The 16510-nt window shown below is 44.5% G+C and overlaps 1 protein-coding gene across 1 annotated transcript in view; it reads left to right on the top strand.

Moving 5' to 3' along the window:
- ITIH6 (inter-alpha-trypsin inhibitor heavy chain family member 6) overlaps positions 1-16510 on the top strand; it is a gene marked incomplete at both ends in the record, with an annotated part of 50183 nt that overhangs the window by 27112 nt on the left and 6561 nt on the right. The window contains 9 exon segments of the mRNA XM_082682051.1: positions 2830-3001; positions 3729-3922; positions 3924-4448; positions 4452-4675; positions 4677-4723; positions 4726-4788; positions 4791-5777; positions 8008-8100; positions 9430-9465. Of these exon segments, the coding sequence (XP_082538177.1) occupies positions 2830-3001; positions 3729-3922; positions 3924-4448; positions 4452-4675; positions 4677-4723; positions 4726-4788; positions 4791-5777; positions 8008-8100; positions 9430-9465 (2341 nt within the window).

Raw genomic sequence — 16510 nt, 5'->3', positions numbered from 1 at the left:
GGGTCATATAAAACACTCGACTGAAACCAGAGAAGGCAGGAAAAGAGTAGGAGACAAAGAAAAAAAAGGGAAACAAAGAGAAAACAGTTTAAAATATAGCAAATATTAATCTACTTATATCAGTAATCACCTTAATGATGACTTGTCTAAATACACCAATTAAAAGACAGAAGCTTCCATATAATGTTTATGTATAGCTGGTTCACTTTGTTATAGAGCAGAAACTGACACACCATTGTAAAGCAGTTATACTCCAATAAAGATGTTAAAAAAAAAAACAGTACGGCCGACTTAAAAATTGCTTCAAAATTTAAAAGACTAGATCTCATGTTAAGTGTTCTTACCATAACAAAATTTTAAAAATTAAAAAAAAAAAAGACGGAAGCTGTCAGTATCAAAACAAAACAAAAACAAAAACCAACTATGTTTTCTACAAGAAGCCCATTTTAAATATAAAGACACAGATAGATAAAAGTAATGGGATGCAAAGAACATATACCATGCTAACACTAATCAAAAGAAAGCTGGAACAGCTATATTAATTTCAGACCAAGTACACTTCAGAGCAAGTAAATTGTCAGGGATTAAAAGGTGCATTATATTATGGTAAAAGGGTCGATTCTCCAAGAAGACATAATAATCCTTAATGTGTATGCACCTAACATTAGAGTGTCAAAATACATGAGGCAAAAGTTGATAGAACTGCAAGGATAAATGGACAAATCCACTATTATAGTTGGAGACTTCAACTTCCCTATATCAGAAATGGACATATCCAGCAGGCAGAAAATCCATAAGGACATTGTTGAACTGAACAACACCATCATTTAATTGAATCTAACTGACATCTACACAACGCTTCATCCAACAACAGCACAATACACATTTGCCCCAAGCTCATGTGGAACATTTGCCAAGACAGACTACATTGTGGGCCATAAAACACACCTTAACAAATTTAAAATAATATAAATCATACAAAGTATGTTCTCAGACTAAATGGAATAAAACTACAAATCAGCAACAGAAAGATAGCTGGAAAATCTCAAAGTAATAGGAGATTAAACAACATACTTTTAAAAACGTAATCTGTCCCTGGATAACAGGAGATTCTCAGGGAAGCCATCCTTTATGTGTCAGCCCTCTCAATGGAAGCAGGAATATGGTGCTCAGCTCCTTTTTTCTTTTTAAATATTTATTTATTTATTTGGCTGCTCCAGGTCTTAGTTGCAGCTTGTGGAATCTTCTTTGTGGCATGTGGGATCTTTTCATTTGCAGCATGTGGGATCTTTTTTTCTTTCTTTCTTTTTTTAGTTGCAGCATGCAGGATCTTCGTTGCCACATGAGAACTCTTAGTTGTGGCATGTGGGATCTAGTTCCCTGACCAGGGATTGAACCAGGGCCCCCTACATTGGGAGTGTGGAGTCTTAGCCACTGGACCACCAGGGAAGTCCCCGGTGCTCAGCTCCTGATCCCAGAATGTGTGACTTATCCCCTGAGTTCATCTTATGGCAGGAAATATTCTGATTCCCTTAAAAGCATTCAAGGCATCTTCTATCAGTTTAAGATGTAGAGAAAGGCAAGCCACAAATGTCCTTCCTGTGGTTTCTAGAATCCACACCTCTATAAAAGGTTGAAGGTGTATATTATGCTTAAAATCACTGGATTTACCACCTCCAAAATACAGATTTGAGTCCCTGGTCTATCAATGACTAGCTGTGTGACCTTGAGCTAGCCACTCCACTCTCTGAGCCTTAATGTCATCTCTTGTAAAATGAGGATAATATTAGTACCTTCTTCATTGTGTTGCTGTGAAGATGAAATGAGCTGATGCATCTAAAATTGCACTGCCAGGAGCATAGCAATTATCCTATAAATGGTACCCTAATACTGGAACCTACATATTGTATTCCCTGAGCGTAGCCCTATACTAAATATTGTCATGGAGAAGGGAGCCAAGAGGAAGTAGCAATCTAAGCCCTGTTCTCAGAGGACTCAAGATCTGTATGGAGAATGAAAATATTCCACGTAAGATAGTCAGCAAATAGTGTGGGACAGGGAATATCTGGGTGTGAAGGGCATGGATCAGACTAGGCAATCAAGGAAGGGCTGCCCAGAGAAAGAGCAACTGAAGAAACTATGAAGGTATGAATAAGTAAAGGACAAAGTTGTGGAGACGAAATAGAATCTAGGTTATCTGGAGGCTGGTGAGAAGACCAGCCTGGAAGAAACAGAAATTGAGGTAGAAGAACAGATTAGAGAGAACAGAGAACCAAAGCATGCAAAGTCATTGAAAGGTAGCTATAAATACCTGGAGTCGTAAAGCTCTTAAACTTTAGGGCCCTCGAATCATTGAATCCTTGATCATGGGCTCAGAAACCATAGAACTCATGAATCCTAGCTCTCTGAAAGCATAGAACTTGAACCTTCTCGATCACCACTGTCCAGTAGAACTTTTTTGATGATAGAAATGTTCTAAACAGTGTCCAGTACAGTAGCTGCTGGCAACATGAGGTTATTGAACCCTTGAAATGTGGCTACTGCAAATGAAGAAACAGAATTTTAACTTTTTCTTTAATTGTAACTAACTTACATTTACATTTAAATAACTACATGTGGCTAGCAGTTACCATTGGACAGTACAGTTCTAGGCTTTGATCCATTAGAGCCTATAGAGCATTTTGGCCTAAGAATCCTAGACTTAAAGTGCTGGAGTCAGAGAACATTAAAACCATACAACACTTAGTACCTTGTATAGAAAGAGCCTTTCAGTCTTGAACAAGACCTCAAGTCTTGGTCCATCTCCTTCACATCATCTATATCCCACAGATTAAAAAGGCCATGAGTGTGATCCTTGGTAACCTGCCGGTCAGCGACTACTTCAACATCATCTCCTTTTCTGACACAGTTAGTGTCTGGAAAGCCAGAGGCTCCATCCAGGCCACCATCCAGAATGTCCCCAGTGCCAAGGACTACCTGGGGCACGTGGAAGCTGCTGGCTGTGTTAGACCTACCCACCCAAATTGGCAGGCTGTGGTTACATGGGAAATTCTTGAAACCCTCCCTTCATGCACCCATCCACTTCACCTCTCATAATGTCTGAAATATCACTGTTACATTTTACACAAATATGTCCCTTTGTCCTTCTGTGTTTCTTTGCCTAGTGGAAAGAGCATAGCTAAATCTCCATGTATTTTAGGACACATTCCTCTTTGGGGCTGAATTTCCTCCTCTTTAAAGCACATACTCAAAAGAATTTGCTGAAACTTTTGTTTTTTTTTTATCAATAATCTAGATATTTATTTCTAAGTATTTGAGCAAGCTGCTGCCCTGATTTTGGCTTCTGATCAATCCTCTCTCAGACGATTACTGAAGTCTCCCCCACCCACCACCTCCTGACAACTCAGCCCTTTTTCCCCTGTAGCATGGAGGTGGAGATGCTATCCTTGGGGATCTGCCAATCTGACTAGAGAATGAGACATCCCCCCAGGAAACAGTCAGAGCAGTCTGAGACAGGGAGTGATAAAAACCAAGGACATGTGGGCCCCACTGTCAGATCTCAGGGAGCCTGTGTGGGGGTGGGGATTTGGGAAGGATGAGCAGCGGAAACAGTGTGAGCAAAGATAAGGAGATATGACTCTGCCTGGGAGGTTGGTGAGGTACCCAGTGTGTCCAATGCGGGTAGAAGTTACTAGAAAAAATGGTCTCACAGTCTGCTCTCCAATTAGGGACTGACATCAATGCAGCTCTGCTGGCAGCTACTTCAGTGCTGAACCATAGAAACCAGGAGCCTGGGAGGGGCCACAGTGTGGGGAGGATCCCTCTCATTATCTTCCTGACAGATGGGGAGCCCATGGCTGGAGTGACAACTCCCAGTGTGATCCTCTCCAACATCCGTCAGGCACTGGACAACAGAGTGTCCCAAGGTCAGCTTGGCCTTTGGGGATGATGCTGACTTCCCACTGCTGCGTCGCTTGTCCCTGGAGAACCAAGGAGCAGCCTGGCCCATATGTGAGGACACCAACACAGCCCTACAGCTGGAGGGCCTTTGTGAAGAGATCTCCATGCCTCTGCTGGTAGATGTGCATCTGGACTACCTAGGTGGCTTGATTGGGGCCTCACCTTGGGCCTTTTTCCCCAACTACTTTGGTGGTTCGGAGCTGGTGGTGGCAGGCCAAGTGCAACCAGGAGAGCAGGAACTAGACATCTACCTGGCAACCCGTGGCCCCAGGGGTCGGCTTCTCGGGGCCTGCCACAGTGAGGTGGCCACCAACAGCAGCCAGAATGTCTTTGGTTGCCCAGGGGAGCCAGCCCCCAATGTAGCCCACTTCATACGCTGCCTCTGGGCCAACATCACCTCTGGAGAACTGCTGGAGGCACACTTCCAAGCTCACGATGCCAGCACTCACCACCTGCTGGCTTCCAAGGTCCTCAACCTGTCCTTTGAATAAGATTTTGTCACACCTCTGACATCACTGGTCATGGTGCAGCCCAAAGAAGCCACTGAAGTCAGGAAACAGACTTTCACTGCAGATGGACTAGGCACCATCATGCCCTCATCCACCAGCAGTCATGGCCTAAGGGCAGGCACAGCCCAGCCAGCCTTGGTTCCCAAGGTTTCTCCCAAATCAAGGCTTGTGAAACCAAAGTTCTACTTATCCTCAACTACTCCTGCCCAGTTCCAAGGAGTTGGAGCCACTGGGTCAGAGCCCTAGTACCCCATCCACCCTCGCACACCAAAGCCCCAAATTCCAGCACAACAGGATTCTGGCAACTTGGCTCAGCCAACTTTAGGATACCACCTGCTGCCTTTGTGCCCTCAAATTCTGGTGGCCTATTGCTTCTGAAGCCCAACACGCCATTACATCAGAATTCTGGTACCCTATTACCCATGAATTCCAAGACACAAGTCCCACCTCTGAATCCTAGCACCCCAGCCCAGCCCAAAGGTGGCTCTATGAAACATGTTACTCTGCTGCATTCCAAACCTGGTTCTCCATCACAACCTAAATTAGATGCCCCATCACACCCCCAACCTGGGGTACTTACATCACAGTCACCCAAAAGTCTGTCACAGCCCAGGGCTGGAGTCTCCACACATCAGTTTTTCAAATACCCATCACACACCAGAGCAAGTGTTCCTGCTCCTAAGACCCCAAACAACCTGCCGTACCCTAGACCTGGGATCCTCTTACCCAAGACCCCTAAAATCCCATCACCTCTTAAACCTAGTGCCCCACCTCATCAAACTCCCCTAAGCTTATCACTTTCCAAACCTAAGACAACAATCCCCAATAAACCCAAAATCTCATTACCCTCCAGACCTGACAAACTCAGGTCCCCACCTCCTCAGAGCCTTAGCATACTTCTAAGCACTATCTCAAGTCCTACAAGTCCCAGCAGTTCCATGACAATTTCTGTCCTTGGAGAGCCCCTCCCTACTCTCTTTCACCCCACCCTGCCCTCTCTGCTGCCCCCTGGAAGGCTATGGCATCAGCATGACCTGTTGCCAAAGCCCCAGTGCACCAGGAAAATTCTGGGACCATCTGTGTCAGGAGTCCCAACAATGGGCCTACCCAACAGCTCCAGGCCTATGCCAGAAGGCAATCCCCCAAACCTGCCAGTCTTGCTGCCTTCTAGCATCCTCCCTGAGGCGGTCATCCTGCTCCTTATCCCTGAGGAGCTACAGCTGCTGTCTGAGTCAATGGAGGAGTCCAAATTTGTGGAGTCCTTGAACCCACCGGCTTTCTATACCTTCCTCACTCCTGACAAAGATGGTGAGTGCCATAGGCAAGAGGTCAAGCCACAAGGGGGGGGAGCAGTATGAATAGAGGGAACCAGGAGCTAGAAGTATACAAAGCTTGTGCAAATTCTTGTGATTCAAACTGCTTGCTTGCTTACTTTGAGACGTTGAACCAACTACTTAACTTCTCTGGGCCTCAGCACATAGGCACATAATTAGAGGCCCTGGGAGAGAAGGGATGTTAAGACTGGGGAATGCACAGAAATGAACTGGCCAAGCTATGGCTTTGACATTTGCTTTGTTGGACAAGAGAATTGCTCATGCTTCCCAAGCAGAGAAGGGATGTGGGGTTATAAATTGGAGCATCACTAGGCCAGTCAGCTCTGATTGGTTCTTTTGTGCTCTATGAACAGCCCTGCTTAATGAAAGGGATATAAAAATTGGGGAAGATGATGACAGTTGTCTTTAAATTTCCCAAAGACTGTGAAATAATAACAGTTTACATTTTTTAGCTCTTCCTATGTGCAGGTACTGCTCTACATATTGTACTTGTAGTCCTCATTTAATCCTCACCAAAAGACTCTTAATATCTGCATTTTACTCATGGGGAAACTGAAGCACAGAGAAGTGAAATAACTTGTTCCACATCACATAGCTAGTAAGAGATTTGAACCTACATAATCTGGTCCCATGCTGAATGTGATTCACCACTTCACTATTCGCCTTCCTGAGAGGAGTGACATTTCCTGGGGTGACCTTGTAGGACAGGATTAGAACCAGGTGTTGGTGGCAATAAGTCATAGAGATAGAAATTTGGGCATGACATCCTTGACATACCCCTATCCTTCACCACCCTCCCTCCCAATATCCCATCCATCTTCAATTCCTGACACTGTTACCTTTAATATGTTTGTCAAATGCACCCACTTCTCACTACCCCAACTCTCACTATCCTAGGGCAGACTACCATTGTGCCTCACCAACAAAACTGTTCCAGCCTCCTCACTGGTTTTCTTGCTTCCTCTCTTGAGATATTCTCTTGGCCATTCTCCCACAGCAGCCAAAGGGATCATTTATTTTTATATAAATTTATTTTATTTTATTTTATTTTTGGCTGTGTTGGGTCTTCGTTGCTGCACGCGGGCTCTCCCTAGCTGCAGCGAGCGGGGGCCACTCCTCGTTGTGGTGCATGGGCTTCTCATTGTGGTGGCCTCTCTTGTTGCGGAGCACGGGTTCTAGGTGTATGGGCTTCAATAGTTGTGGCATGCAGGCTCAGTAGTTGTGGCTTGCAGGCTCTAGAGCACAGGCTCAGTAGTTGTGGCACACAGGCTTAGCTGCTCTGTGGCATGTGGGATCCTCCCGGACCAGGGCTCGAACCCATGACCCCTGCATTGGCAGGTGGATTCCTAACCACTGCGCCACCAGGGAAGCCCAAAATGATCGTTTCAAAACATAGATCACTTCATGTTCCTTCCCTACTTAACTCCTCTCAAGGGTTTCCTATCATACCTAGAATAAAGTCCAAAGTCCTCTTTATGAGCTTCAAGGCCCTGCATGATCTGCCCTCTATCCCATACCTCTCTGACCTCACCTTCTCCCACTCACCCTCTGAACTCAAGCCCCAGTGGCCTCCTGTTCCTCCAATGGGCCTTACCCCCATCCCTGCCTCCACTCAGAGACCTCTTCCAAGCTGTTCCCCCTGCTTGAAAATTGCTCTGACCTGCCTTGCCCTGCTCCCTACCTACCACTCTCATCTCTTCCATTGCCACTCAAACTCCAGCTCATGCCTTAAATCTCAGGTCAAATGTCCTTCTCACCCCTTTCTATTGCCCCAGACTATGTCAAGGATCTGCAACTCCCTCCGTCAATCTGTTCTTTTTTCTTATAGCATTTGTCATCATTGGTAATTATAATTTCATTCATGCCTGCCTTCCCAACCAAAATATGAGCTTCACCAGGTCAGAAATCATGACTGACTTTTTCACCACCATATCCCTGATGCTTGAACAGTGCCTGAATGAATAAATAAATGATCACATGAATGCATGCATAAATGCTATAAGAAAGAATTTTGAACATAACTGAGCTTGAAAGACTAAGGTACTATGGAGAACATAAGGTCTCAGTCTTGGCAATGTGCAGGTCAGATTGGGAAGCCAGTGAAGACTCTCCTGGTCAGAAGGAGAGTCTCCCCTTTGGTGGGCCGAGGACATCTTTGCCCTCAGAGTGTGAAGGATTTCTCTTATTTCTTTTACACTTGGCAGAAAATCCACATTGGGACAGCAATTCTGAGGAGATTCTGGGAGGAGCTGGAGACAGCATGGAATCTCAGGGAAGTTCTGCAGGGCTAGCAAAAATTGAACAAAGAGCTCCCCTGACAAAGATCCCTGAGCTTTCATTTCCATTCAGTTAGAATTTTCACAGGCATTGTGTGATCCCAGAGGAGGGGCAATGTATTAATTTTCCATTGCTGCATAATAAATTACCACAAACTTAGTAGCTTAAAACACTCCCATTAATTATCTCACAGTTCTATGGGCCAGAAGTCTAGGCAAGAGTTAGTTAGGTTCTCTGCTCAGGATTTCATAAGACTAAAATCAGGGTGTCTATCAGACTGAGTTCTCATTGTCTTCCACGTTCGTTCAGGTTGTTGGCAGAATTCAGTTCTTTGTATTAAGACTGAGATCGCTGTGGGATTTTTGGGGGGTTTTTTGTTTTCTTTGGGTTTTTTGTTTTTTTCTGATTGTTGGCTAGCAGTCACTCTCAGCTTCTAGAGGCCCCTGGGGCCACTTTCAGGTCCTAGAGGCTTCCTGCATTCCTTGCCACGTGGCCCCGTCCATCTTCCAAAGACAGCCATGGAGAATCTCCCTCCTGTTAAATCCTTCTCATACTTAAAATCCCTCTGACATCTCTGCCTCTGATCTCCAGACCCAGATTTAAAGGGCTCGTGTGATTAGGTCATGCCCACTTGGATAATCTCCTTATTTCATCAACTGCACCACATACCATGACCTATTTATGGGAGTGATAACTCACCATATCACACCCTGAGGATTTTACAGGGTGTGTATACTGGGGAATCTTGGGGGGCATCTTAGAATTCTACCTACCACAGACAGAGAGCAAGAGAAAATAACATTTGAGTTGGCCTGGAAGAATAACTAGAAATTGATCCTTAGTAGTTAAAGGAAGGAGAACATTCCAGGTGACAGGAAAAAACAGAAGCAAAGGGTCACTAGCAAGATAAGGCAGGGCACTCATAAGAATAGCCAGTTCAGTTGGGCTGGAGCATGCAGAGGAGCCTGGAGAGCTAGGCAGGGACTAGATATCAGAAAAGACTTAAATGCTGAGCTCAGGATTTTGGGGTTTATTTTGGAGGAGGTGACTGAGAGGCCAGGGGGCCCCAGAGTACCTAGGAATGTAATGGATCAGTCTCTTACCAACACAGTCCCCCTCTTTTTTTTTTTTTTTTTTTGGCGGTACGTGGGCCTCTCACTGTTGTGGCCTCTCCCATTGCCGAGCACAGGCTCCGGACGCGCAGGCTCAGAGGCCATGGCTCACAGGCCTAGCCGCTCCGCGGCATGTGGGATCTTCCTGGACCAGGGCATGAACCCGTGTCCCCTGCATCGGCAGGGGGACTCTCAACCACTGCGCCACCAGGGAATCCCTCCCCCTCTCTTTTGTAGGCACGTTGCCAAGCATCTTCACCTTCTCATCCTCGGGTAAGCCAGCCACCCTCGCTGTCCTGTTTGAGTACAGGACAGCTTGTGCACTAGGACTGGGTCTGGGCTGTCTCTCTGGGGAAATAGACATGGCCTCCTACCTTCTCCTCACTCCTTCCCTCCCCTCCTCTCCCATTCCTTCTGATCTCAAGTGACCTCAGCATGCAGTGACTTGAAGCAGGGTTTTGGTTCCCAGTCAGAGATTGAGGTCAGGTCGTGGCAGTGACAGCACCAAATCCTAGCCACTAGACCAGTGGCCCTGGCCTTTCAGCTTTGCAGAAAAGAATTCCCACAAAGATGGAAAGTAGTGAAACAAGTAAAGTATTTATTAGAAGGAAAAAGAGACAGTACATGTGGATAGACACAGGCGGACTCAGAAAGAGAATAAAGCCCTCATGGTAGTTTAAATCACTTATATGGGGCATTTCTTCTGGGTTTCCTTTGGCCAATCATTTTGATTTGCCTGGTTCAGAGTCCGTATTTGGTATACCTCAGGATCCTCCCAATGTGTGCACCAAGATGGATTCCACCCAAGAGGGTTATGGGTAGTTGGGTGTCACTCCCCTTTTGACTTCCAAGGACTTTTCTAGTTGGGAAGATCTCCTTGACTTTGAGAATGAGAACTATGTGGTCTCTTATCTTCTATCTGGGCAGGGCCCAGCCTCCTCTCTCAATTGTCCTACTATTCTCATCTTAGAGTATCGGTCCACCGGTACTGAATCTCCAATAGCTTAGCCCTAGGGAGGGCATCTACCTCCTGCCTCAAATACCCCGTGGGAGAAGTAGCCCCCAAGAAATATTTATGGGGAAGATGAAGGACAAAGGTCTATCTTCCATAGCTTCCTCAGGCTGGCAAGGGTCTTGTAGACCCTACCTAACTGGGGTCACAGAACTCTTGCCCTGTCTCATTAAGGGGCCCCAGGGTGATTTCTGTTATTTCAGCAGGATTGGCTGTGGGGAGTGGTTGGAGTCCCTGCACCACCATTGTCCTGTGATGCCCTAGAGAAAACAAACTAAATAATTAGATTAGAGAAGCAGGGGCTAAAGACTAGCAAAAGACTACTATAATCAGAGACTCAAGCAAGGGTAGGAAGTTGGTTATACAAGGTCAGCATATCTTTGTTAATCTCAGGCTTAAAATTTTAGTATATTTCTCTATTTCTAAAATGGAAGTTCTGAACCTGTTGGTTCCAGGTCTCCTTCTTGGACTGAAAGGTCTTGGTTGCAAATTTGCAACAGTATGGAAGACAACAGAGCACTAGGCAAAATATAACATAAATCAGTATGGCTGAAACAAGGAAGGTTATAAGAAAATGGAAACCTCCCATCAGAGAGGTTCTTTTTCTTTGGTTCATGATTTTATTTTTACACAACATTGTAAAGCAACCATACTCCAATAAAAATTAATTTAAAAAAAGAATGCTGGTATAGGAAGGCATGACAGTTCACAATTGCTTAATTCTTAGATATCACTAGAAATTAAAGTTTTTAAGATTAAAGAACTCTAATAAATACGTGTAATTATAATTACTAGAACCAATACAGGAAACAACTGTGTATACCAAAAAATTAATTAATTAAATTTAATTTATCTTTTGAGTGAACTTAATTAGAATCTAATATTAATTCTATTTTTAATTTCTTTTTAAGAATATTATTATACTTTTACTTTTAAAGCCACTTCCTGTTACATTTTTTAAATCCCTTTCTTTTTTTATTAATTTTTATTGGAGTATGGTTGCTTTACAATGTTGTGTTAGCCTTCACTACACAACAAAATGAATCAGCCATACGCATACAGATATCCCCTCCCGTTTTGGACTTCCCTCCCACTTAGATTATCATAGTGCATTAGAAAGGTTTTAATATCTTGTGGGATCCAGGAAAACAAGCTGGAGAACCAGTTTTCAATTTTCCCACCCATAATACCGAGGATTGGTGGTTAATTGTCTGCTGAAGCCAGGTGGCTTGTTGTCGAATTTTCTCAATGTTGGCCTCTACCTGGGAAGAGGTGTTAAGGTATGTGCAACAAGAAGTGTTGGCAACTGCACGTACCCCTCCTTGTTCTGCCAACAGATAATCCAGGGCCAGTCAGTTGTCAAGTACCACTTTGGCCAGCGAATCTAGAGACTTCTGTAAATTAGTGAGAGAGTTAGCAGTACTGTTACCTATGGTAGTAAGAGTATAAGACAAGTTTCGAAGGACATGTTGGTGGGCGGCTACTCCCCACCATGGTAACAATGTATACCCAAAGAAATAGGCGTCTGCATCCGGGATGCCACCAGATAAATCTCGAGTTAATTGTGTGAACAGTTTTAATGAAGTGGCCCAGTGCTTGGATTCATTTAAGGAGTGGATTAAGAAAGGGGTAATCAAGGTTCCCAGCATACACTGTGTGGGCATGGAGTTATTTTGTAGGCAATTAGTGGTGCATGGTTTTTTATCTACCTGGCATATGAAAATGTATCCTGGCAGGGCACGGTAGACTAACTCACCCAAAGTTTTAAAACCTAGCCATCTGGTGGGGGAAGGGTAAACTGGGACGAAGTGAGAGTAGCATTGACATATATAAACTACCAAATGTAAAATAGGTAGCTAGTGGGAAGCAGCTGCATAGCACAGGGAGATCAGCTCGGTGCTTTGTGACCACCTAGAGGGTTGGGATAGGGAGGGTGGGAGGGAGGCTCAAGAGAGAGGGGATATGGGGATATATGTGTACATATAGCTGATTCACTTTGTTATACAGCAGAAATTAACACAAAATTGTAAAGCAATTATACTCCAATAAAGATGTTTTTTTTTTTTAAAAAAAAGACCTAGCCATCCAATTCTATTGTTATGGAAAATTTCTGCAGCTACAAAACCAACCCGTTCCATCCACATCCGTCCTACTATCTGCTTCTCCTGTGTGGATAGTTCTTCCTTTGGGTAGCGAGTTAGAGTTTGAGCACAAATAAGTAACTGGAATTCTGGCTTGGGGGGGCATTATAAAATGCTGGGGTGCTTTAATGCCAGTTCTTTGTCCTCCCAGTTTGACTTCATATTCTCCTTCTGTTGCTAAGGGGAGGGTTAGGCAAGAGACATTAGAATTTTCTTCAGTAGGAAAATGAACAATTCTGACTCCGTACATTACCGTTCTGAGCCTTGGGTCTCTGGTAGAAGACCATTTTCCATCAGGAACTTGGCTATAATTCCTTACAAGATGGACAAGAGGGTTGCTCTGGTCCACAATGGACTTAGCTCAGGGTAAACAAATCCAGCATTCCGTCAATAGAGTGGAGGAAGCAAGAGTTTGTGCAATGAGAACCAGAGCTGCTGTCCATCCTGTGGATAAGGGAAATAGGCATAGAAAAGCTAAGGCTTCATAGTAGCACCAGTCAGAGTCATATTTAAATCACCTAGCATGGGCAGAGAAGTTTAGTAAATTCCAAAAGCAAAGGTGAGAGCAAAGAAGACAATAGTTATCTAAATCTACCAGAGCCTATCAATTATTCTGTAAGTGTACCGGAAGGCAAGAAGGAAGATAGTGGCTATGGGTACTTAGCCTAGGGTCTAAGAAGTCGTTTTGTCCTTTTCAAATAAAAGCTTCAGGTCTTGGAAAGGTTCATTCATCCACCTGGAATTTTCAGGCTTTTCTGGGTCCTCCGGATCCTGTGGAGACTCAGAGGAAGGGGTGGATTCACAGGAATGGCTGGAATGTAGGTCTTCAGGTTCTTGTAACATATCAGTGGAAACAGGTTTAATTCTGGACAGATGAACCCAGCTGGTGACCCCCTGGAGTTTAACTGCTATAGGAGTGCTCAGCAGGACTTGGTAAGGACCCCTCCATTTTGTGAGTAGCTGATGACCAGGGAACTCATTTTTCCAGGTCTTTAAAAGTTCCCAATCTCCAGGTTTTACAACAGAGTGACTGGGACTGTCATCTGGAGAGGGCTGTACTCTGTTGCCAGGCTCTTGTATAGCCTCTGCACCAGGCCTAGGTTTATAATGTATTTAAGATGAACCTGGGTTTCTGGGTCAGTTAGCATGTCCAGAGTAAGGACATGCTATGTCATTCTGTATGTCATTTCTTCTGTATGTCATTTCAAAAGGGCTTAACTTAGTGATTGTTTTAGGGGCTGCTCTGACCCTTAAGAGGGCTATTGGCAGCATGCAATACCACGACTCTGACCTTTCCTGATGGAGTTTGTCCAAGGTTTTCTTTAGAGTATGATTAGCCTGTTCCAGTTTTCCTGAAGACTGTGGTCTCCAGGATGAACGGAGGTTGTATTTAATCCCTAAAGCCTGAAAAAGCTGTTGAGTGATCTTTATTACAAACAAAGGTCCATTGTCACTCTGAAGGTGATGGGGCAACCTGAATCTAGGAATACTTTCCTTTAGGAGAGCCTTAGCCACTTCAGTTGCCTTCTCTGTTCTAGTAGGGAAGGCCTCTCTCCATCCAGTAAAAGTATCTATAAAGACTAGTAAGTATTTGAAACCCTGGAAAGAGAGCATCTGAGTGAAATCTATTTGCCAGTCCTCTCCTGGGTAAGTCCTACATCGCTGGACTGGGTTAACAAGAGGGGGAGGCTTGAAGTTGCCTCCTGGATTATGGGTGGCACAAAGGGCACATGCTCAAGTAACTCTTTTAATTGTCTCTGGGAGCCTTTTCCCTGTAAAAAGACGGAAAACAATTATAAACATTGCATCTCTCCCCAGATGGAAAGAATCTTGTAGCCCTATAATAATTTTCCATTGGTCAGAGAGAGGTATGAGCAATTTCTGATCTATGTGCCACGAGCCATCCATTCCCTTAGTTCCTCCTCTGTCTCATGTCCAGTTCTCTTTGGAAGTTGAGTACCTGGGTATAACGTTAGAAGGGGTAAGAGATGGGATTAATGCCATTTCAGTTATGGGCATCAAGACTGCTTTCTTTGTTTCCCGATCTGCCCTGTTGTTTCCCTGGGAAATTTGAGAAGTTCCCTTTTGGTGCCCGTGGCAGTGAATGACTGCTATCTGTTTTGGTTTTTGAACCACTTCTATGAGATGTAAAATCTCAGCCCTATATTTTATAGGGAAATTTCTTGCATTTAGGAGTCCTCTCTCTTTGCAGATAGCTGTGTGGTCATGTAAAACAAGGAAGGCATATTTTGAGTCAGTGTATATATTTACAATCTTTCCTTCCCCTAGGATTAAGGCTTGGGTTAGAGCTATCAGTTCAGCCTTTAGGTGGCAAAGGTTTTGCTTCTGACACTATGCATGCTCACAACAGCATACCCTGCCCTCCTAACTCCATGTTTAATGAAACTACTGCCATCAGTAAACCATTCTTCCTCAGGGTTTTCTGTGGCCTGGTCTGTTAGGTCAGACCTATAGGCATAGACCCAGTCAAGGGTTTTGAGGCAAGAATGTGTTAGCTCTGGGCTTTCGGCGAACATTAGTGTAGTGGCGTTAAAAGTGTGGCAAGTTTTGAGGGTTAGCTCTGGGGAGTCAAGGAGCAAAGGCTGGTACTTAATAAGACGGCCTCCAGTTAGCCAATTGTGACCTTTTGTATCTAGAATCCCTTGCACTTGATGAGGGGTCTGGACTTCCAGTGGCTGTCCAAAGGTGAGCTTGTTGGCTTCTTCCACTAATAAAGCAGTGGCAGCTACTGCCCGGAAGCAGCCAGGCCAACCTCGGGCCATGGAGTCTAGTTGCTTGGAAAAGTAGCCTATGGGCTGAGGAACTTCCCCTAGATTCTGTATAAGGACACCAAAAGCTGTCCCCTGCTTTTCAGCCACATACAAGATGAATGGCTTTTCAAATTGGGGAGACCCAGAGCAGGGGCTCTGGTGAGGACCTGCTTGATATCATTAAAAAGCCTTTTCTTATTCCCCGTTCCAAAGTAATAGTTCTGTATCTGGGCCTTTAGTGTCTTCATATAGGGGCTTAGCCATTAGCCTGAATCCTGGAATCCAAATTCTACAAAATCCTGTCATGCCCAAAAAGGTACAGAGATGTTTCTTTGTCTTTGGTGTGCTTAGGCCTAATATAGCTTGTTTTCTATCTGGAGATAACTGTCTACTTCCAGGGTTTATAATATATCCCAGATATTTAACTTGTTGTTTTGAGATTTGTGCCTTTATCTGAGAGACTCTGTAACCCCAGGCCCCAAGGATATTAAGCACTTCAATGGTATTTTGATCTGAGGCCTCCATGGAGGGACTACATATTAATATATCGTCTACATACTGTATAATAGCCCCTTCTTTCATGTGTATTTCCCTTAGTTCCTTTCCTAGGGCTTGGGTGAAAAAGTGTGGACTGTCCCAAAACCCCTGAGGCAATGCTGTCCAGGTATATTGTTGCATTTGGCCTGAGCCGGGGTTAGTCCACTAGAAGGCAAATAGATATTGTGATGAGGGATGAACTGGGATGCAAAAAAAAGGCATCCTTGAGGTCAAGTACAATAAACCATTTAGTGTCCTCAGGGATTTGGGCTAATATGTTATAAAGATTGGCCATGAGGGGATGTATAGGGACCACTGCATCGTTTACTGCTCTAAGGTCTTGTACCATCCTACATTCCCCATTTGGCTTAACAACTAGCCTAATAGGAGTATTGCACGGAGACTGGCAGGGCACCAAGAGGCCATGCGTTAAGAATTTATCTACAAGGGGTTGTAAACTCTTCTTCACTTCCAACTTTATAGGGTATTGTCTCTTGTTAGGGTAGGCAGCTTCTGGTCTATGACTAATTCTTACAGTTGGGCATTTATGGCCCTTCCAGGGATTCCTTTTTCCCATACTGAAGTGTCCACTGCTTGTAGAATATGGCTGGGAATAGGACCTTGCTCTTCCAGTTGGTCTGTCTTAGTCAGAGTCAAGATAAGGGGCTGCTCGGGGCCTCCTAAATCGAGTATGGCCCTGAGGGAGCTCAGAAGGTCTCTCCTCAGTAATGGAGTGGGACACTCAGGTACAACTAAAAAGGCATGCGAAATCAACCACTGCTCAAATTGGCAAGTGAGAGGCCCAGTAAAGCAATGGGTGCTAAGCTTTTCATCAACACCAGTCACAGTACAGCTTT

This window comes from Grampus griseus (genome assembly GCF_964374135.1).
Source record: "Grampus griseus genome assembly, chromosome: X".
In the NCBI taxonomy this organism is placed as follows: Eukaryota; Metazoa; Chordata; class Mammalia; order Artiodactyla; family Delphinidae; genus Grampus; species Grampus griseus.
Note: the sequence above shows the minus strand (reverse complement) of the source record. Positions and strands in the feature narration are given on the sequence as shown.